The sequence below is a fragment of the Heliconius melpomene genome, chromosome 15 (genome assembly GCF_056956725.1).
Source record: "Heliconius melpomene rosina isolate 202511_hmr_F chromosome 15, ASM5695672v1, whole genome shotgun sequence".
NCBI lineage: Eukaryota > Metazoa > Arthropoda > Insecta > Lepidoptera > Nymphalidae > Heliconius > Heliconius melpomene.
In genome coordinates this window covers 10,095,498-10,119,624 of record NC_140403.1, presented here as the reverse complement: position 1 = coordinate 10,119,624, position 24,127 = coordinate 10,095,498, and the positions used below count along the sequence as shown (strand labels likewise).

Here is a 24,127-nt window from a genome sequence, read left to right as displayed (position 1 = left end):
ACTAAAAATATTAGTAAAAATAAAACAATAATGAAAATCAGTATTTGACAGTTTTTAATTTCATTGTATAGTTTTGAAAAGGGATGTAAATGGAAATACAAGCCAGTCTGGGCCAGTTGTGGCCAGTCGTGGTGCAGAGGCTAGATGTGACTGTAAAATCGACTCGTTGTAGGTCCCCAGTCGAGGAAATGAGATATTTATTTAAATGTATATTTTCATTTTTTCGCTCTGGTGTCGGCGAAAAGCGCGGCGTTGAGATCCACCACTCAACAGGCAATGCCTCCAGAATTGTGATCACTTGACGTTTTTTACATACTTTATGCGGATAAAATTATGAATGTAATAGGTATATGAGATGTTCATCAAATTAATATATGTACTTCTATAATTATATATTTATTTAAATATTGGAATATTCATTAGGTTAATAATTATGTTTTAATTCATTAATATAAGTGAACTAAAAATACATAAATATGCAAAAGTCGTAGAGCACAGCTAAAACAGGAACGATTTAATGATTCTTTTTGGAATGTTCTGGAGCATCTGGGTTTACTGAAAAAAAAAAATTAAAACACTATATTAAAAAATAACTTTGAAATAAGTTTAACAGCATCTCAAATTTAAATTAATTATATAAGGTATTTTATCGTGTAAGATTTATACGTTTTAATAGGACACCAGTTTATTAAATTTTTTTGTTAAGCAAGGCAAGAACGGTAGCATTCAGAAGCGCCGATCCCATTAAGATACTTGTGTTCCCCGTGAACGTTAAGTGGCTGAACTAAAGGCCACGCTTTGCTTCGTTACCAGAGTGAGTAAATTAAAATAAATATTTCTTTTCCTCAAATGGGAATCGAACCCACAATTTGTCACGCTTAAGTCGCATGCTTGTGCTCCTGCGCCACGACTGGCCTTAACCACGTACAAAAATATAGAAAGTGGGGGAACTGAGTTAGAACACTTTACTATATAAAAGATATTGCGTAAAGAAGTTGATGATTGATTATGTACTCGCATTGCAACACCACATATTTAATAACCACCAATACTTAGTAACGGCAGATATATTCTTAAGTATTACCGATAGACACATATAATAGATATTACACCCAAAAACTCAACAGACGATTCTTCGTTAGAACTTCGTCACTAGTCACGGACGCGACATCCTATATCTTATAAAACAAAGTCGCTTTTCGTGTCTGTCTGAACTTTCTAACTCTTCTTCTTCTAAACCACCCAACGGATTTTTATGCGGCTTTCACCATTAGGTCGAGTATTTCTCAGGGAAGGTTTATATATAGTTTATTATTTGTACATTCTTATGTAAATTAACATAAATACGATAAATGTGTCTAAAGTCCTACCCGTTGAGACACTTTCGCGCATGCGCTGCTTTAATGGTAATTACTACATGAAAATAATGTACTGGAGTATTGTTCCTCTTAATAAGATCTACAAAAAAGTCCGCGAGAGCATATTTTTATCTTTTAAGAATAACGTGTAGTGATCATATTTCTGTCTAAAAATAGTAATTTCAATATATTTTTTATTGTGAGGGATATTTTTCCATAATGGTATTAATCCTTATCCTTTAAAATACTTTATTAATTTTCTACGTTAAACGAAGATAAAATTTGCTTCTTACACTATTTCGAAATTGCGAATAGTATTAGAGAAAAACGCATTTAATTGTTGACACATCCCGCCGTTAACTCATCAGCTGTGCCGACTCAAGTTTTACTTATCCCTTACTCTCAGCATATAAATAAGTATATTAGTTACGTTGGCCATTTAATGTAGATCAAAACTGTCTTTTACTGTTTTTTCATTTTAATAATTACTTTAGAAGTTGTTACAATATCAAAACATCCTTGCTGCGAAACGCGCCCCGCGACGTTTTGCTTATACAGGGTGAGTCATATTGAACTTTCCGGTTTTGGAAGGACGTTGCACGAAGAAGGGAAGGAGTAGAAGGGTGGGGATGGTGTCATTAGACGCGCCATGACATGCAGTTTTAGTGTGAGCAATGGCTTGGTCGGGACAACATCGTGCGTTCGTAGTTGAAGAGTTTATTAAAAATGGCGGCTCCGTGATCACAACACAGCGTGCGTTCCGTTTACATTTTGCTATTGGTCGACGTGATCCCATTCCCACTGGACCAACAATCAGAAATTGGGTATCAAATTTTAGAGCAACATCATCAGCATTAAAAACAAGACCACAAGGCCGAATTAGGACGTCAACGTCAGCGGAAAACGTGGATAGAGTGCGGGCTTCAATTCAACAATCCCCTCGGCGTTCTGTTCGGAAACATGCCGCTTCACTAGGATTATCTTTCAGTAGTGTCCGCAGAATACTGCATAGAGACCTTAAATTTCACCCATACAAGATTCAGGTAGTGCAAGAATTAACAGTTAGAGACTTAGACACACGAACAAATTTATGCCGCGACATTCAGCAGATCCCCCGCACTGCTGTTTTGATCTTCAGTGATGAGGCACATTTTCACCTCGCCGGAACTGTCAACAAACAGAATTTTCGATACTGGGCTGAGAATAACCCACGAAACCTACACGAACGACCACTTCACAGCCCTCGAGTGACAGTGTGGTGCGCTATTGCAGAGTTTGGTGTGTGGAGTCCCTATTTTTTTGAAGAAGATGGTCAAGTCGTCACAGTTACCTCTGCTCGGTATTGCGACATGCTTGAAACTTTTCTGAAACCGAAATTGGAGGAATTAACGCAGAATCATGACAACGATAACATCTGGTTCCAACAAGATGGTGCTACAGCCCATACATCCAGGCGTTCAATGGAAATCCTGCGACAAATGTTTCCCGGTCATCTCATTTCTTTGCGAGGTGACGTTGGGTGGCCGCCGAGATCACCTGATTTAACCCCCTGCGATTTCTTTCTCTGGGGTTACCTGAAGGACACCTTTTCCACGCATCGTCCCCGAACCATCGATGAACTGAAGGCTGCAATCACGGAAGAAATCAATGCTATTCCGCTGAATATGACTCGACGAGTAATGGACAACTTCCGGGAAAGGCTTCAGCAGTGTGTGGTCAATGGAGGTAGACATTTACAGGATATCATTTTTAAAACCAACTAAATTAAAACTGCATGTTATGTGCTTTCAAACAATAAAATAATTTTTACTGCATGTCGCTTTGTTTTTAATACACACCTTATTGAAATCGGAAAGTTCAATATGACTCACCCTGTACAAGCGCGTCATGAGCAGTCATCGGTGGTTCAGTGGTAGAATGTTCGCCTGCCACGCGGGCCCGGGTTCGATTCCCGGCCAATGCATTCTTTTTAATTTTCCTCACAGGCAGCCACGTAGTGCTTGCTTTTCATCAGGGACAGAATACCCTCTTCAGCATTAACCACAAGCTCGAAAAAAAAACCCGCCTGCCTCTATAGCAACGAAGATCTAGATGCGTTTGCAGGTATTGGATAATTGGAGTTGAATGTATAATTTCAGCGCGATATATTTGGTTTCATATTTTTTGTAGTAGTTATTAGTAGGTAGGCTTTTGTTTATAGTTTCTTCCGTTTAAAAATAGTCATTTAACTATCTAAAAATAGTCATTTAAAAATATTTTAATAAGTACTTGAAAAGATTAGTAGCACAGATTTAAAATTACGGTACCTACTAAAAAATCCTTGCTGTGTAAAACAATTGGAAAATCCTTATTGAAACTACGAAAATGCGGGTTGCATTAGAGTTTAATTAATTTTCACATTATCTTAAGTGCTTTGCAAACATACATTATATGAATAATCCAGTAGTATAAGCGGGCGAAGCCGCAAGGGGGTCGCTAGTTAACAAATAAAATATATACATAGATTTTCAATATACTTATATAACATTACAAATAATACGCACTTCCAGCGGCAATCACTTCTTCCAGCTCGTAAGGTAGATAATCAGAATATTTGTTTAAATCTAAAGTAGGGCCGTCTTTTTGAGCATTGACTCTATTAATTCTACTCAAGGACAAGCGGAAAGCTAAGTAGTGATTAACTTTCTGTCCCGTACTCTTGTAGTGCTTGTTGTAATCTTTCATGTATTTCTCAAACAATTCCACGGGCTTCTTGGTATCGTAGTGCGGCTTATCACCGCTGGCCACGGCGACGGCGGCCAGCAGGACGATGCCAATGAATATTTTCATTATTAACGTTGATTGCCTTGTATACGGAACTCGTGACTACAATCAAATCTAGAATGACGATCTCGAAGATCTACCGGTCATATATATAGGAGAGCTGTGTAAGGGTATTATTTGGCTCCGTAAATTATAATTTCCTTAACCCGCCATTAGTGACGTTAATTTGATTTACATCTTTGGTGGCGCCGGTCTCACGGACCGGGATTTTTATGTCTTAAATGGGCCTTTACTATTCTTAGGACATTAGGAACTCTTGGAAAATAAACAAAAATATATATCGACGGTCCCTAGGTATAAAGAATGAAAAGTGAAAAATGCTTTAGGAGAGCGATTTAAAGTTTATTTTTTTATTATAATTATTTTTATTTTGATAAAAACTTGGATTTATAGTTGTATTACGATAACAAACTATTACTACAATACTTACTACTATTATTAATAGTGTTCAAAAAAATTAAGTTCAAATAGTATACTACAAAAATGAACATGCATTTTGAATAGAAACTGACACTTTCGATTATATACAGAGAACTGAGTTCCACCACTCAACGCCTTAATTAGGCGGAAAATGGAGAACGAAGTGTCTTAAGATAAGGTTTTCTCTGCCTACCCTGCTGTGTGCGAGATACAGCGTGAAGATGATTTAATTTTTATTTCCGATACCTGTATATTATACACTCAAGTTTTTTTTAGTTTAGATTCAACGCACAGAAGACCTGTACAATTTTAGTATATTTATATAATTTTCTTTATACGTCTTTTATTCTGTGTCTCACCTTTTATTTTCATGAACTTATAAAATAAGATTTGGCTAGTATAAACTGGGTTAACTAGCAAGCAAAATATAAAACTTATATTTTTTTATGACAAAGAATGGAGGTGATGCCGGGGGAAGATTCCACGTGATCTTGTATTCAATCGACGCTGGTCTCTTACACAAAGGGCGATGATTACAATGCACCATGTTTCACGCATATTGCCCGAGGATTGTGCGTTTTCTTTGAAGTATTATGCATATTAAAATAGTAGTTGTATGACCGTTGTTATCTTTTATAACAAGTAGAATAGTTATAAAACGTAAATGGATATCATTACGGCGAAATTATTGTTTCATGTATATGAATGGTAATAAATCGTATAATGCAGGTACAAATGTGTATAATATATTAAAAACAAATATTTCTGCTGATTTTGATTTCATTTGACTAATAATTACAATTTACTAATTTACTAATAAATATCTATTAACTCTAAAATCCGAGAATCCTTTGTTACGGACACATTCGACCCCACCATTTGGTTTTATGTCAAAATGATCCATTTAAAATGTAAATAAATAATGTTTGTTCTAGCAACAAAAATATAGTAACTTGTCTCTCTTCTCTAAAAATATATTAACTTATATCTCTAGTCTTAAACCATACCTCGAATTTGTTCTTTTTATAGGACATGCGGTCAAATTAATAATGTTATATAAAAATAACAGGACTCAGGATGCTAAAAGTAAATAAAACAAAACTGATAATATAATTTCATAAATTATTGAATAGTTTGCAAATAGTTATTGTAACTTGAGTTATTCGACACCAAACTAATCTAGTCACTTTGCAAAGTAGATTATGGGCTGTCAGAACTTGGTAGAGAGCCGAAAAACTTGCAACGGTGCTCCTCATCTGAGGAGCTCAGTAGGACCATCTGGTCCTACTGAGATGATTGAATTTAAACAACATAATCCGACAAGCGCCAGATGCGATCGTTTGCTTTCAAGTAAATGATCACCCGTTTCTATATTTACTCCAGAGTAAGATATTTCTTATAACGTCAGTTTCCGCCGAATTCTAGGGGCAATGCGGTGAGTGGCGGATCTCAACGACGCGCTTTGCCTCGACACCACAGCGACGAAACGGAAATATAAATTTAAATAAATATTTCAATTCCTCGAGTGGGGATCGAACCCACAACCAGCCACGTGTACAAGCATTTGTGCCCCTGCGTCTTGGTCATTGGTCTCTATTCTAAATATTATACATTTTCATATTAAATTGGACTATTCTTAAAAATTTCAAAACAGATAAATTTATAAATTTTATAATTATATTTTATTTGAAAAGTAAATCTGAGGTCATACATTGAAATATTAAGTATTATTTATTTTTTTCGTCTCTAAATATTATTTTTTTAACTTCGTTCTTTTTCTTCTTGATTTAAGTGATGCGACACTAAGTTTTATTACTCATGGGACAACCCTACGAAACATACGCAAAGGATAAAATACACTATGCACATTCGTAGTGTTCAATAAAACAACATTATTAATTAATATTTTGCTTTAATTCGATTTTAGTGTACGTACCGTTAATTAATTTATAATATAAACAAAATCCTGATAACATTCGCTATTCCAATATTAACGATTATTATTTATAGTGTTTACCCATACACGATAGTGTTTAAAATTTACACGTGAAACCATTAGATGTTATATTATAGAGATACCAAACTTTTGTAATTTATAATCTTTAGTTATCTAAAACAATACGACCGAATATAAACGTATATTTACGTATTTTGTCTTTGTCTCTCTAAATATATCTATCTCGCTTCCTTGATTGATGGCACCAGAGATTGCACGTCAGTGTTAGAGGAGGATGTATGGACTATTTAATTCCTACCGGATAGTATATAGAGCGGAAGATATAAAAGAAACTTATAATTATAGACTGACGCGTGAAAAGATTGTTTTCTCTTATATGGCGTTGTTATGACGGAGAACTATTGACTTTACGTCAACGCTCAAAAATGTTTTGTTGAATGATTATTCTCATTTATATATTTTTTTTTGCGTAAGAATTTTCTGAATTTCCGCAATTTAATAATTTTATGTAGTTATAAGTAGTAGTAATAAGTAATAAGTAGTAGTCTTCATCTTCCTGGCATTAATCCCGGCTGTTACCAGGGTCTGCCTTCCTACTCAACCTACTCCACTTTGCACGGTCTTTTGCGTCCTCGATGGTTAGACCATTGGCTCTCGCACTCAACAGTCAATCAAAAGTTTAAAAAGTCAATTTAAAAATTATATATTAATATAGTTTTTGTAAATCTATTTTCTTCCAGCGTTCTTACTTCACGTCAAAGTGATGATAAATAAAACTTGCCATATTATAAGCCCTCGCCGAAGTATAAAGTAAATGTATTCTTTTCTATATACTTAAATTTTATATATCATTCTTTCGTTGTGTGTGTGTGTACGTTAGTTATCGTTAGTTCGCATCAGGAGAGAAATGAATGTTAAGAGACCATGTTTTCCGGTTTCCATACGAAGTCTAGAGCTGGGAAATAAAAATAATTTGTTGAGCCCGGTGGGGATGGAACTTACAACCATCCTTGCTTTTGCTGATCAAATTAGTAATCTGGATGTGAAGATATGAAGGAAATAATTAAATTTAATGAATAATGTAATTTTATTTGCTTCATCTCCGATTACCTACTACAAATAGGGAAGCTACAAAAATAGCAAAAGTATTTTTTGTTATACAAGTAAACTAAATTACAAAACGAAATTAGTTTTCGCATAAAGTTTTCAGTTCTGATTTTGTTCTTCAGACTTCTTCTATAAGATTCACTGTGGCTTTTGTTATCTATTATAATTTACTACAAGTTTCAGTACTCTTTCGCAACCGTAGCGTAGTTAGATATGAACATTTTTATTGTTGATTAAATCTTATCTATAGCCTTATTATCATAGCCATCCTTCCGAAGGTGAAAAAAAATTACAACTATCATTCTATCAATATAATATTTATAATTAATGCAATGTTGAATACGAAAATTTGCGAAACAAATATCAGTTAGATATAAGTAACGACCTCCTTCTTCTGTTCTGTTAGATTGCAACATTCTTGTAAAAATCTATATAAATCGCAAATAAATTTTGTAAGAGGAATACTTTACATATATTGAATACGGCGGAATTCCCACAACAAAGAAGTAGAAAGCAGTGCCAATAAAAGGGGACGATTGGCTCGCGTTTGACGAAATGGTAAAGGTTATCACGATTTCAATTTCAGCTACATTGAAAATTTTACTTGAAATATTTTCTAGAGTTACCTGTATTGTAATGTAAAAGTAACATAAAATAGTACCTGTTTCACATGATTATATATCCAAAAAAATAAAATCAGCTTCACGCAGTATCCCGCATACGGCTGGGTAGGCAGAGGGAACCTAATGTTAAGACACTCCGTGCCCCATTTTCTGCCGAGTTCTGGTGGCATTGCAAGTTAAGTGGCAGAACTCAACATCGCGCTTTGCCTCGACATCAGAGCGAAGAAATGGAAATATAAACGTAAATAAATATTTCACTTCCTTGAGTGGGAATCGAACCCACAACCATTGCGTTACAGTCACACCCTTGTGCCGCTGCGCCACGACTGCCTCTTATATACCTGAGCATATTTATATATTAAAATTTTAAAAATTTTTGAATCCCTTACAAATTTTTGACTTTTTCTTTTCAGGTGACACTTGTAATAGAGACATTGTGCACATGGTAACATAATTCAATGCTGTACTTTTAGAAAGAATGAGAAAACAAAATTAAACTTCATGATTTACCGCATATCAGAGTAGGTAAAAAGGCTAGTGATAAGTCACAATTTCTTAGTTATTTTACAGTACAGGCACTCAGTTCCACACAATCCATTTTCGAGATATTTTTTTTCGTGATAAAACTCATCACGTTTTTTCTTATTACTAGAATAGGTAAATAAAAAGAATTAATTCCCCACAGTGGGAAACGAACCTACAACCGCGTTTACAGCTAGACATTGTACCACTGCGGCACTAAATTTACTCTATATTTAAATATCTAAATAGAAAAATCCGCAACCAACGCAGGATGAAATTACAATTTATATACAGCCATCACCTAAGCCGCGGCTTTTTTTATGTAATCCCAATATGTATCAATAAAGCCGTTCCCAATCTAGTTTTCACCATAGATATTTAACTATAGTATCCGGGAAAAGGTTTATAATTTGTATTGGCCTAAGATCCCAGTGCATAAATCTGCAAGTATCAGATTTTTTATGCATCTATACTAATATAATATAGCGGAAGAGTTTTTTTGTTTGTTTGTTTTTTAAAGGATAAGATCTCAGGAACTACTGGGTTGATTTACTTTCTTTTTGTTTTGTATGAGAGCTGCATTCTTCGCAAGTTTTAATCCAAATAGTCAAACGTTTTGAACTAGCTCCTATAGTTATAAATCAGTTAGTGCGTGTAATCAATCGGTGTGACCTCATTTGTTCGTGCGTATTTCACAGTTCTAACAAACGACATTTCCAATAAATTTAGAACATTACAATGAGGATTACACATCAAAGCCACTCTATAGGGGTAATCAGCTTATATACGAACAAGTGATGGTGCTGACACATTCTAAACTGGTCCCTGGAAATACTCGTAGAACATTTAATGAAATTTTACTGATTGAATATCGTTCCTTTGTTATACAAAGGAACGTTATAAATTGCTATATTGCTGTCATATAATTGTAACTACCTCACTCAATGGAAATTAAAAACGTGTAAATTAAAAAAAAAACTTTCGTAAATGTTGTTTTTCGAGAAAATTTAAGCGCAAATAGTTAATGGATTTTAACTCGATTCCAAAATGCTAACTCCGTTTAAAGCTCGTCGGTTTCAATATAATTTTGACGAGTTCGGTAAAATTTGCTTTTGATAAATCGGGTCGCCTTTTAATTAACTATTTAAAATGAGGTAGAATGTTGGAATTGTTAAAAATAGTTCTAGCTCAAAAGTAAGCTATTAAATTTAACAATTTGTTTTTCACCTACTTAATTACCATATCTAAATCGTATAAAGCTTTGTTGTGAGTGAACCAGTGTGGTTCAGCAGTACAGCTATCAAATTTCTGACAAGTTACTTCTTTTTTTAAAAGCTTTTATTGTGAAATAGAAGTTATATATATGAAGTCGATTTTGCAGCACACTTTCTGCCCCTGCACCCCGACAGACCTTCAATCGTGATGATCGTGGTATAAAATATTGGCAACGTATTTTTCTTTTAGCAGGTACATACTTTTTTATGAGAACCTTATTATAATATCAAACCAAAAAACATTAAAAACTAGGTAAGTTTAACATTTTTATCATTTATCTTTGAAAGAAGAGAGAATTTTTCGCTATTAGTTAGAACTGATCCATTTCTCGTAGACAAGAGAGCTGGAGCCTCGCCAACCCCCCGTCTGCCGCCGGCACAGCGCAGCGGTGAGCAACGACTGACATAAATCGCCTTTATTGAATTGCGATTGACGATATTTGAAATTCTGAATAGATTTTTATATGATTTCTTTTCATGGATCGTGTTGTGTTAGAGACATACTCGTAAAAGTAGTCGCTGTAATTCGAATATTTTGAAATTTTCTTATTAATTTAAATGATATTTTGAATTAAACGAACCGTTTATATTCCATTCCACCACATTCTTTAACTTTGCGATAAATTTAATCATCAAATAATAATAAATAAATTCCTTTTTGCACTCCACAACTGAAGTAAAATTATATTATCAGTGATAAATTTATCTCTAACAGAGATTTTTTACTACTAGCGAAATGACCCAACAAAAAGTGCATAAATGTATTATTATTATAGTTATTCTTATTATATGAACATTTTGTAGACGCTCGTTAATTATTTACAGTATTGCTGCTTGCTCTATAAACGGGAGATAAGAAACAGATATGGGCCCTCGAAGTGTTATGCTTTCATTCATCGATATTCTATGACTCGTTTTGTTTTGACCGCTAAAATCTATATCTATATATCTATATCTATATCTATATATATAATAAAACTGTAAAGGGGGTAAAATCTGTACATTGAAAATAAACTAAAAAAAACACTTCAGGGGGACTCAATACAACTAATAGAAGGTAAAAATATGATTTTTGGAATTCTTGTCTGTCTGTCTGTTGTGACTCTTTAACTCAAAAACTACTGGACAGATTTAAATGAAACTTCTTTTGTTGCATAGCTATTAGTCTTCGGCAACATATAGGCTATAATTTATTTTGATAGTCGGAATACCTGATGTGAGACCCTAGCAGCCCCCCTAATCTATAAGAGATATCAATACAACGAATTAGGAAAAGTTATTCAACGTGATGAGCATTTTCTGTTGACATAAAAAAAATTGGATCCAATGTGGAACCCCAGTCACCCAGCTAAACTTTATTACATATAATTCGTCAGTCGTCTTAAAATAAATTATTCTACGTAATAAACATTTGTTTTGACGTTTACGTAATACCATAATTATTATTTAAAATGGTTCAACACCAAATGATATAAATTTAAGTAAATATTTTTAATAAATATATACAAATTAAATAAAATTTAAAAAGGAAATCCATAAATCGGTAACATATATGTTTATCACAGATAAAAAAAATTCAATTCTTATAATTTTGAGGCCCGTTGTGGCGCAGTGGCACAAGCACCGGACTGTATACACGACAGGTTCTGAGTTCGATTCCTACTTGAAGAAATGAAATATTTAATATTTTCATTACCTCACTCTGGAAGGAGGCAAAAGTAATTATATAATATCAAAAAAATATACGAAATATCTTCTTTTTTATAAAAATTAATCGCTGAATGTGTTGCTAAGCGCAAATCTCGAGAGCAGCTGAACCGATTTCGGTAATTCTTTTTTTATAATATTCCTTGAAGTACGAGGATGGTTCTAACGGACAGAAAAAAAAAATTACCAGAAAAGGTCCAAAAACATGACTTCTATATTCCCATACAAAAGATTCGTATTAATATCTACTTAAAAGTCAATTTGGACTTTAATATACACTACTATAAAGTTTAAATGTTAGTAGCTGGATTCCTGGAAGGCAAAACAATTGAGTGACGTTAGTATCGTAAAAATATTATAGCCCAAGAACCCAGAGCTGCTAGACCGACGTCATTTTAGCACAGGTGAAATTTTGAGGACTATTAGTCTTACATGTAGTTAAGACAGTATGCTTACTCACTAACTTGAAAATGGGATCCTTTCAGAGGTAGAGAAAAATAACGGTATATCTCTTTTTGGGAAAATGATAAAGCCATCGGATTGATCTGGTTGCTTAGGGTCTGGGGCTAGAGGGGTCTTGAAATAGTCCGTAAATAATATATTATAAATTTTAGATATACTTTAATGTAATTTGCCCCAATTTTAAAGAACCTTTATGACGTCTGGCAGAAGTAAAGGTCCACGTGAAAGAATGTGAAATATACATTTTTTACTTTAAAACATATATAAAAACTCTCTTCCTCACTTAAGGGAGCGTTTTCAATTGACACTTCCAAGTGAAAGACCTGTACGCTCATGTGTAACTCTAAGAAAGCTTGAGTGCCCTATATTTAATACCTCTTTCTATGAAAAATCCTTCACAGTTCAAGCAGTGCGCTTATGGAACTCACTACCTAACTCTATACTGTCGGGCAATCCATCTCTAAATACTATTAAAATCAAATTAAAACAACATTTCTTAATCTCAATTAGAATCTTTAGTAGTCGCTTTGTCTTTTTTTTATTAATTTTCTTTTTCTGTTTCAACTCTTTTATGTCATTGTATATATTTATGTAGGTATAGTAATATTGATTAATATTATGTATATTTGTATGTAGGTTTATTATTATTATTAACATTATATTAAAATACCGCACCCGAATCATTTCTTTTAACATCCGCTACATTCAAGGGTTTCTGGTAGAGATCTCTATTAGAGATAAGTTATCCATTGTACACATTTTTCATGTTATCATAAGTTTTCTGTACTTTCTTTATTGTGTGGTACATAAATAAATGAGAAAAAAAAGAGACTTTCTTCTTTAACGCAACTGAAAGTGTGCTTTAAGTTGGCACTATCTCTGAAGGTTTTTTAAGTTAGAGAGTCTTAAGTACATATTAGACTATCAATCCTCAAAATTTCAGTTTTGTTAAAATGATGTAGGTCTGGGGGCCCTGGGATCTCAGTCTGTTAATGTCAATATTTGTCAACATTTCTATGGTAAGATGTCAATTGAAATGTAAACGTCTCATTGTGCGTCTATATTACTAAATCTAAAAGCCACAAATTTTATAAAATTAATAAAGTGTTGTGTATTTGTGACTTACAAAAAATGCCTTCTATAAGGCGGTGGACAAATTTAGCCAGAAGAATCTAATCGTACCTAGAACGTGAAAATTGCAATGAACGTGACCACGATAGTTGACTGATAATGTTGCAAATTTGAATCGAGCTGCTTTTTGTTATATATCAATTGATGCCAGCAGTGCCTACACCTGTGTTGCTATTGGACCTAAGAATTCTGCTTGCCAATATTGTAAGGTTATTGTAAAAACTCAGTTTGCCAATCAATTTGGTGGCGCAATGATTTTATTATAAGGAGGAGGATTGCCAGTGGTTCCACGTTCAATGCAAGCTGATGAACTGAATTCATGTTTAAAGTCCTCGAAATTGTGGAAACATGTCAAGGTATTACATTTAAGCAAGAATATGTCATGTCATATTGTAAAATGATCAATCTGGAGACATATTCTCTAAACAACTCATTTATATTGGTAATGGTAAACTTCCTGTAGATGCGCTGACTGGCTGCATCACCTTTCCTGATAGTTCTTGTCAGTTAACGTAATCAAAAGATGAACTCATTCATATAGTGCTTCCAAATGTTGCTGATTATTTATTCCATAATTGGTTGAGCGAAAGAGCTTTACTGGCTGCCAAACACACTGATGTAAATGAATTAAATATAAATTTTCAAGATGGCATTCCTGGCAAAATAAGGACACATAAGTCAGTTGATACGGCAACTAATGAACATGATGTCATGAACTATCCACCGGAATTTTTAAATTCACTTGATTTGCCAGGATTGCCGCCTCACAACCTTCAATTAAAGCTTGAATGTGTAGTTATAATGTTGCGAAATATTAACCAACTGAAACTTTGTAACGTCACACGATTAGCGATAAAAAAATAATGAATAACGTAATAGAAGCAATCATATTAAAAGGAAAGTATAAAGGAGAAGACTTTTTGATGATGCGGGGCATCCCAATGATTTCGACTGACATACCATTCGAGCTTAAAAGACTACAGTTTCCAGTACGGCTTGCTTTCGCAATGACTATAAACAAATCCCAGGGGCAGTTATTAAGTGTTTGTGGTACTAATATAGAAAACTCATGTTTCTCGCATGGTCTGTTGTATGTTGCCTGTACCCGTGTTGGAAAACCATCTGCTCTGTTTATTTACGCGCCAGATAACCAAACAAAAAATAACGTGTACCATAAAGTACTACAATGAAAATGAAACTGAATTTAGAATAAGTAAAAATAAAATAAAATATAATAAGTAGGCATCATAATAAGATATCGGAAATTGTTATTTTTATTATAATTTTTAATGAATATTATAAGAATTAAAAATGATTTAAGTTTTTATTTTTTTTATGTTACTAGCTGACCCGGTGTCGCTAATAGCAGAATAAAAAAAAAATCGACTGTTAGGCGATACGAAGTTCGCGGGTCTGCTAGTGTTTAAATAAAACACATTCCAAACGTAGCATAAAGATGATATTATATGGTTAATAATTATAAAATAGGCGTAAGTTTGCTTGTTTGTTCTTAAATGCTGGTGCACGTACCTGTTTTTTAAATTTAAGTCAAGAAGTTTGAAAAAAAATAGGATGAAGGACAACATTTTCGATGTCAAGAATGGGCGTGTATTGCGTGGCTTATCAGATTTATCAAATAACCTTATATCGTCGCTAGGTAAAACTGACATACCTATTTCTAGAATCAAAGAAATAATTCACAAGGCTATTGAAACACAAGAACATCTAAATTTCAGTAACGACGACGGTTGAAAACTTTTTATCTTCTGGGACTACTACGTAATCTGAAGGTAATTCGAAATAGTAAGAAACATAACAATCTCTTTCATTTTTTATGTGAAATACTATAACTTACACAGATGTTCATATTAATACCCCCATCATAAAGCCATAAATACCATGCCGCTGACATAAATTATTTCTAATCGACGCAGTACTAAGCTTATTTAGAATACAATGATTGAGAATTTATATCACAATCACTACACTGGCTTGGAATCGTTCCAAGAGTGAAGAATAATATCTATTTACGACACAGATGAAACTAGGAGATCTTCATTACTGCTCCAAACTTTCCCTGCTGTCTCTGATAAGACGTAATTTACCCACTTGCAAATATCTACTAACAAACTAAACCTTTCATCGGAGTATCAAATTCAAACTAAGTTCTCTGATTCTGCAAATCTAGATATTTAACTCCTTAAACTTGGATCCTACCAAATATGGAAATGAAGATTTGACGTCATGAATACATTTAGACGGCCCTCGAAATAATACAGATAGAATTTTATAGGTACGCAAAAACAACCGTAAGATAAAAATATATTTAGATAAAATCACTGAACACGATTGATTTAATATTTATATACACTTTTCAAATATAACTTTCTGCAAACACTAATTTAGAAGCTTCGTTAATTTTATTAAAAAATATATAAGTTACGTCAATTAAATAAACTTAACTTTATTAAAATAAAATAAAGATTAATAAAGGATGAGATAAAATGGTTTCCAGTCTGGTGGAAGCACTTAACGATAACGTCTCTGTAATAAATGTTAGTGCCGCTCGCCTTTTATTTATAAATTGCTCCGTTTATTTAAAAAAAATACGTTTTCTTAATAAGTATTTTTCGTTTTTAAGTGTGGGATAATACCTACTTTAAAAATGTTAAAATAAAATAAAATAATATTGTTATACGTACACTTTTTATATAAAATAATAATAACGAAACCTCCCAATAAGCAAAAGGATGGCATATAATATTTATGAACTTAATGACCAATTCAGGAATTGTAATCGTGTGACGTGTTTGACAAAAATCGTGTGCCTGATTAAAAATTATAGCAATGTCACAGTTTCGTTAATATCGCTCAGTAATTTTGCTCTTACCAATTTTTATAATTTATTTGTTCTTATAGTTCTGTTTTATACTTTGTTTTTGCACTACTAACCATTGAACATCCTGAAAAGCTTGTCGCGTTAATCAACATTTAATTAAATTGAAACTTTAAAAATTAAAACTTAGCAGATTTTACATAATTAAATTAGTACTAGTTAATTTACACATGTAAATCGCGCGACAAGCTTTTATGATCAAATAAATTGTGTACAATGAGGTTATGAGTTGATAGTTAAAATTTAAAAGACAAATTTTATTTTCTCCTTTTTAAAGCGTTTAAATAAAGCTTTTTCTAAAAATGGTTTTTGCTTATTATTTATTTTTCTGTATCATGCATTTTTTACAAGCAAGCCGCGACGGACATGTTGTGTACAAAAACATGTAAAATGTTCACTGGGGTATTCCAAACATGAAGTAATATTTTATTGCTAATAGTATTTTAAACGGAAGGTCGTGATCGGTCGTTACTATTTAATTTATTTGCGTAAAAAATTGCTACTATTTGAGTGCAAATAAATGTTAATTTATGGAAAACATTTTCAATGAACTCCTTCTTTGTTACACAAAATACTCATAATTCAATGATAACAATTCAGTTTAATTCATAGAAGTATGTAATTTTTCATCAATGTTTTCTTATGATGTTATCACCTACAATGCCTACAAAGTATAAATAAATCACTGGTACGTGGCGTTTTCCACATACTTTATTCGGAAAATATCATGAATGTGATAGGTATATGAGTCATAATGTGTTCATCAAACAAATACAAATATAATATATATAATGAAATTTATTAGGTTAAGGATTATGTTTTAATTCAAAAGAAATGAATTAAAAGTACATAAATATACAAAAGTCGTAGAGTACAGCAGCAGGAACGAGTCATTATCTTTTATCGAGATTTTCTGGAGTTTACGGGTATCCTGAAAATAAAATTAAATCACATTAATAAACATTAATAGGCAGAAAGTATATGGATACTAAATATTAATAATTACATGTATATACTTCGTACTAATATACTAAGCAAATAAATGGTATTTTTTTATTTATTTATTTGAAATATCGTTAGTTATTATAATATCGCCCTAAATTTACGTTAATTAATTATAAATGGGATTTTATCATATAAGATTTTTGTGTATTATTAGGATAACAATCTGTTAATTATTATTTTTGTATAGCAATTCAAGAACGGCGCGAATGAACATAGAAGGATAGACAGGTGGACATTAGTGTCAATACGGTCTGTTCACATCTTTCCGCTGAATTCTTGAGGTATTGCGTGTTAAGTGGCGGAACTCAACGCCGCGCTAATCACCTCATCACTGGTAACTACCAGGGCTAAATAAGGTAATAGTGTTACTAGAGCGAGGAAATTAGACTAAATTGTTCATGACGGACACACTACATTGAAAAATAAAATTTAAAGAGAGAATGTAAATATTACAAATTAAACTCACTTGGAAAAACACCTCTCATTTTTGCCAACTCGCTTGGTGTATAATCGGCGAACTGGTTTATACCGAAAGTAGCGCTGGTACTTTCAGCATTTGACTTATTAATTTGATGTAAGGACTTCACGAAAGCTTCATAATGCTCCAATCTGTCAACCTCGCTCTTATACTCCTTGTTGTAATCTCTTACAAATTTCTCGAATAATTCCGGGGCGTTATTGACGTCGTAGTATACTGGCTTGTTAGCGCTAGCCATAGCGACCGCGACGAGCAGGACAATGCAACTGATTATTTTCATTTTTAACACTGTTTTCCTTATATGCAGGACTAGTGACTACTATTAAATCTAGAATGATGATTTCGAAGATTAACTGGACATATATATATAGGTAAGCTGTGTAAGTGTTAAATGAATTCATAACTTGTTTTTTGTTTAATAGTCATCGAATCGAATATCACGTGCTTCAAGCCGAGGATATGTATGCATAAAACACCATTTTTTCAGAAGACGTAAGGAGCAAAAAAAATTTTATAGCTATTCTACTATCATCATTATCGTAGTTATTAGAAATTTAGATTTATTTTTATAACATATCTAAAGTAGTATTTTAGTATTTAGGTCTCTTTACCATGTCAAACCTGATTTTTTTACTAAAACACATTCTTCTTTTGTTAGTATAGGATTTTTTTTCTTGCTTTCCTTTTATTGTTTATTTTGTATAGACGTTCAGTTGGGGTTGCCATAGCAACGTTTATAAACAATAGTGTAAATATTGTCAAATGCATAGTAGTGTGTGTAATTTTCAATTAATTTATTTAATTATACATTAAATAATAAGTAATAATAAATAATACATTAAAAATTAAGTATTATTATTTAAAAACAATAACGTTCTGGACTTGTCAAAAGGGCTCTAAAGCTTTTGCTTTACGTATAAATATGTAGATCTTTGGCATAGCAACATCATCAACTGGGAAACGATTGTTATATATGAAAAAGACAAATGATCAAATGTGGCATTAAGTACCATCACTCAACACTAAAAAACAGGTTCAACCTTATATATTATTTACCTTGAGAACAAGAAGTTCTCACGTGATAGTACATATGTAGGTAAATATTAAAGATCCGCCTTTGTATTTATTTTATCGTGTTGTATTTAAAGAACAAATTGTGTCATCATAGCAACAACTATGGTGCAAACCGCAATGAACCAATTGAATTTTTTGTCAGATTCTTTTAGGAATCTATCAACCGTATCTAAATTAATTTCTTATAAAAAAGATACGTGTTACTGTCCACTTATAATTATATCGTCAAAGAGAATTTACCGAATCATGGTACACTGAATTTTAAATTTACACATTAATAGTGATACAAAAATACACATACAAAAATTTAAAATATCTGTAAAAAAAATTCTAACAAGTAAAGCGTATTACACTGTTCAAGAATATTTAGAGGATAAGCATGTATGGAATTAATGTCTATTGAATGTAATGCAGGATAGCTGCCAACTAATGTAACAGATTGTGATTGTACCATTGCTTTTGAAAAGAGCAACTGTTGAGTTTCTTGCCGGCTCTTCTCAGCAGAACTGCCTTCCGAACCGGTGGTAGCTTTTTGTTCACATGTTCATTCGACGATTCAAAAGTGCTTATAATAATTGCCTATTTGAATAAAGAATATTTTGATTTTGAATTTGAATTTGAATTTGAATTTGATATATTCGTATCGACATTACACTCGGTAGAAGGTAGAATATTAATCGAAAAAATTAATACTTTTAAGAAAGGATATCTTTCTATATACAATGCTTAAAGCTGGTTTTTTAAAATTAGCATTATTGCAATCTATAGTTATAATAAAATCTAGCTGATGCTGCTTCTGAATGCTGGAGGATATATCCTCCATGATATGAACCGATTGTAATTAAATTAACACTAAATGAAGCTTGCCAGACTCCAATTGTGAAAAGTTCATTTAAATCAGGTTAACTGTTTCTGAAATTAGCGTGAACAAACAGACAAAAATATAAAAAAACCGGAGAAGCGCGAGTCAGGGTCACCCACCGACCGTACAAAAATTAGAAGTCTCTTTCTGAAATTTACACTTAGCTTAGCCAAAGCCTTTCATTTGATTCCTTATTTCAATTAGTGACATTAATACAACATTTTGCCTATCTATTTTATGGCTACTGTTTTTGGAATTTTATAGTGTCGAATACATAATATACATAAATATCTTTTATTTAATTAAAATATGTAGAAATAAGTTTTTTTCAGGATACATTTTTAGATCTAGGTATATGGTTTGAATTTCAACTCGATATCACCAAGCACTCCTGAGATAGAGGCTCTGAGACAGCGAAGAAGAGCTTCGAAGAGAAGACTAGATATAGATAATAAATAATTGATTCCCCCGAGTGGGGATCGAGCCCACAACCGTCGCGTTACAATCACACACTTGTGCCACTGTGCGACGACGACCACAGACCACCTGGATGTGATTAATAAATCGTATTTAAATCTTCTGGGGATTTATTTGGTTTTGCTCGAAAAATTACTCTACATTATATTTTTATGTTGATGCAGTTCGGTAGTTTCTATCATCATACAAATAATAATTTTACAATGAATTAAGATACCACCAGAAAAAATAAAAATCATTGTAATAGAAATTACATGAACAATTTCTTCTAATAATAGTCTTTATGGTTTATCATCCAGACAGTGTACAGACATCGATAAGATACAATTTTATTATTAGATAATTATTTTTTCAAAGTAAATTCTGCAAAGTGATTCTGGAAAGTGGATTTTTATTATCTATAATCGATAAGGTAACCGGCGTAATTTTTATTTTTTATATCTTTCATGTACAGAATTGACTTTTCTATCCTTTTTTTTTATATAAACCCAAGTGAAAAATTTATAGATTGGGAATTCAATGAAGTATTCATAACATGACTAAAAAATATAATAAAAATATTATTTTAACCTACTGTAAAAATAGTCATAAGTATGTGACATTTTTCACATACTTTATGAGATATCACGAGTATGATAGGCATGTGACTCATATGTTTATCAAACAAATGTACTCTGACAATGATAAAAACATATGTTTTTAGTTATGGAAAATTTAATAGGTTAAGAATTATCTTTTAATTAATAAAACAAGTAAAGAAAAAATGTTATGTATTTAGTTTACATAAATATACAAAAATAGTAGAGCACAACAAAAACAGCAACGAATCCATTTCCCTTATACTGATTTTCCAGACGCTACGAGTTTCCTGAAAATAAAATTAATTGTCAATTAATATATATTTTTTTTATTTTATTTTTAAAGAAAAAAAAAATTAACAAGTATTACACACATAAACTAAATAGACGTCTTTTCGTTCACTATCGGTGTATTCGTTGAGAGATTTTCTTTTCTATTTTCTGATTTTCTTCATTAGCACGATTCTTTGAACTCGCGGTCCGTATAATCGGCGAACTGGTTTATATCGAAAGTAGTCATGCTGTGTTTAGCATTAGCTTCATTGATATGATGTAAATTATTCACGAATGCTTCATAATGCTCCTTCCTATCAGCCTCATCCTTGTAGTGCCTGTTGTAGTCTTTTATAAATTTCTCGAATAATTCCGGAGCGTCCTTGACGTCGTAATATGGCTTATTACCGCTGTCCATAGTGTTCGTGGCGATTAGGATAATGCAACTAAATGTAAATAGTTTCATGGTTGGCCTTGTACAGTTGTCAGTCAGTCACACATGAGGGCGCTACTGAGCCACGGAAAACGTTAGCTCCGTATTTTATGTACACAAAAAAGTATTAAAATATGATAATATTATACTAAAAGTAAGTACAGTGGAAGCATAAACATGTTACTATTTTAGAATATAATGTAATATAAGCGAAATCTTCAACAATTAATAGCTAAAGCTGTTTGCGCATTTTAATCAATAACAGCACCATCTAGGAAAAAAATTAAGAAGCCATAGACTATCAGGAATAAATAACAATCCCGCTTTCTATTACCTAGTAAGACCAATAGAGGGCAATACCAGAAGAATTAATGAAGTATTCCATAATAATCAAGTAGAAATATTTAAAGAGTTAAGAATTTAAGAACTTTAAAATGTATGTGTCCAAAAGCCAATACCTCATTTGAATTAGCGGTCTTAACTCCAAATTTTGCCTCCTTTTAAAACTATTATTTTTTAGAATTTGATGGATGATTTTCAAATTTTTCATAAACTATTACTACCTGAGATGCTAGCTACATTTCATAAGTCTAGGTTGACCGGAAGTACCCCTTTAATTTTGATTCCCTGAAGCTGAATAAATTTAGCTGTACGCATTATATCAGATCCACTTTGATCGACTAAATTTAACTTTCATGAGTAATGTTTATAAGTCTATTTTAGTTTACTATAAACCGTAATTTTTAAATTTAAGTGACATCTCTTGATCATTTTTAGTACTTTTAGGACTATTAGTAAGCAGAATATGGTGCTGCTAAACATTTGTTATATCAAACATTATAAAATAGTTGATGTAGTAGAAACAAGATGGCGTTGATCTATAAATTTGAACTCTATATACATACACTATAGTATTAGCCAATTTTAAACAAAAGAAGTTTATCCGCTTAACACTTATAAAGTTGTCACTATTTACTAACCATAACTAATAAGTTTGTTGCCAACAGATCTCACCAGAACTACTTTCCAAGCCGGTGTGCGATACATGTTTTTTCAACAATTCAAAACTTGCTTGCATTTATATATTGCTTCAATTAGTTTTGAAAGATATAATAAAAGTATACATTATTATTAAACTATAATCAATCTATATATTGTAAGAAACTATTGGAAATATTAAATAAAGTGGGAAAGGTAATGAATTAAAACAAGGCTTCAAATAATTATTAAACAACCAAAGGGACTTATCTAGCAGTCTAATAACAATATCTGGTTCTAAAGAATTCATCGGGCAGAGTGACGTTAGCGATCTTTTTCTTTCGGTCGCCGTTGACAGCCCATAAAAGTGCCAGCCAGTAATTAGAGTCGTCCTTATATAACCTCTATGGTCATTATTTCTAATTATTTCTAACAATATACAGGGTGGAATTGTCAGCACCACTTTAAATGAAACCACAGTTTTAACTACTCTATAAAAGCCTAATATAATTCAGAAAAAAAATAATTCCCAAAAATGAAAAAGTTATTTTTTCAAACAAAATAAATAATAAAAATATCGTTTTAAAATAAAACGCCATTTGTAAAGTATAACATTGGCACGCACACACTTACCTGTCAAATCGGAAACGTCGCACACGTATGTGTGCGTCACACGAAATACAGGTATGGATAAAAATCGTGAAATGAAAAAAAAATCCTACGTCCAAACTGTTGAGGTACCTTGATTAATTTCTTAGGTGTGGGTTTGAAATATATTACCCTATATGCAGTTTCAATTAAAGAAGCGCTGCCTCTTCCACCCTGTATAAAAGGGCTTGTCCTCACTGACTGAGGTAAGACGCGCGCACAGCCGTAACCGCTGTGCGTAGAAACGTTAAATTTGGACAGATGTTTACTTTCGTAATCTGGACATCCACTAAGAAGGGATTTTGAAAAATTTTAACCCTAAAGGGGTGAAATAGGGGTAGAGAGTTTGTATGGAAAAAAATTTAAACCTGCACCGATTTTTATAAAATTTGAAATTTAGATTTTTAAAAGTATTTAATTGAACACGTGTTTCATCGTTTTCTAGAATTCTCTCCCTAAGTGTGCAAATAAAGGGTTGAAAGTTTGTATGGAAAAACTTTAAGTCGTCACCGATTTTTATAAAATTAAAAATTTAGACAAAAATATTTTATTGAACACATGTTATTGAACACAGTGTTTCATGGTTTATTAGAATTCACCCCTAAGGGTCCAAATAAGCAGGCGAAGCTGCGCGCGCCCCCTAGTTTTATATAAAAACAATCCGTTTAGATTTACCACAATAGTCATATCAGTTTGCAAAATAAATAGCAACACAACATTAAGAGAACAAAATATATTTTAAAAAGTAAGGTTAATAAAATGTTAGAAAAGTAAATTACCGAGGTCCCTTCTCCCAAATTACTTAGCGATTTGCAATTTGTTCTCTCTTTACGTAGTGGCGAATTATTGAATTGCCTTTTTCCTAAGAATAATTTAGAAACGCTAAGGAAATTAAATTAGAATTAAATATTTTAAATTGAATTTGCAAAAAAAATATTAATAATAAATATATTTAAATAAGATTTTAGTCCATTTAACCATTAAAGAAATTGCTTAGTTTTTACTTAAAATATTTCAGTGTCGTCTTAAAGAATCTCTACA

At 32.3% G+C, this 24,127-nt stretch overlaps 3 protein-coding genes across 3 annotated transcripts; all 3 read right to left on the bottom strand.

Moving 5' to 3' along the window:
• Window positions 1–241: 241 nt before the first annotated feature.
• On the bottom strand, window positions 242–4,253 carry LOC146531676 (uncharacterized). Its single transcript, XM_085198402.1, has 2 exons — window positions 3,902–4,253; window positions 242–555 (listed from the first exon to the last, which is right to left on the bottom strand). The coding sequence occupies exons 1-2, from the start codon at window positions 4,185–4,187 to the stop codon at window positions 515–517; spliced, it is 327 nt and encodes a 108-aa protein (XP_085054528.1). The 5' UTR covers window positions 4,188–4,253; the 3' UTR covers window positions 242–514.
• A 12,807-nt stretch (window positions 4,254–17,060) lies between these two features.
• LOC146531675 (uncharacterized) lies at window positions 17,061–18,108 on the bottom strand. The gene is made up of 2 exons (XM_085198269.1): window positions 17,752–18,108; window positions 17,061–17,211 (listed from the first exon to the last, which is right to left on the bottom strand). Exons 1-2 carry the CDS (start codon window positions 18,041–18,043, stop codon window positions 17,201–17,203), a joined length of 303 nt encoding a protein of 100 aa, XP_085054395.1. The 5' UTR covers window positions 18,044–18,108; the 3' UTR covers window positions 17,061–17,200.
• Window positions 18,109–20,929: 2,821 nt separating this feature from the next.
• LOC146531674 (uncharacterized) lies at window positions 20,930–21,484 on the bottom strand. The gene is made up of 2 exons (XM_085198265.1): window positions 21,129–21,484; window positions 20,930–21,044 (listed from the first exon to the last, which is right to left on the bottom strand). Exon 1 carries the CDS (start codon window positions 21,443–21,445, stop codon window positions 21,209–21,211), a length of 237 nt encoding a protein of 78 aa, XP_085054391.1. The 5' UTR covers window positions 21,446–21,484; the 3' UTR covers window positions 20,930–21,044; window positions 21,129–21,208.
• Window positions 21,485–24,127: the final 2,643 nt, after the last annotated feature.

What these genes read in the sequence shown, in the direction of transcription:
- LOC146531674 (XM_085198265.1), bottom strand. Translation starts at nt 21,445, where the DNA reads ATGGACAGCGGTAATAAGCCATATTACGACGTCAAGGACGCTCCGGAA.
- LOC146531676 (XM_085198402.1), bottom strand. Translation starts at nt 4,187, where the DNA reads ATGAAAATATTCATTGGCATCGTCCTGCTGGCCGCCGTCGCCGTGGCC. An exon ending in AGAAGTGATTGCCGCTGGAA is followed by an intron (nt 556 to 3,901) that starts GTGCGTATTATT and finishes TTTTTTTTTCAG; the next exon opens with TAAACCCAGATGCTCCAGAA.
- LOC146531675 (XM_085198269.1), bottom strand. Translation starts at nt 18,043, where the DNA reads ATGAAAATAATCAGTTGCATTGTCCTGCTCGTCGCGGTCGCTATGGCT.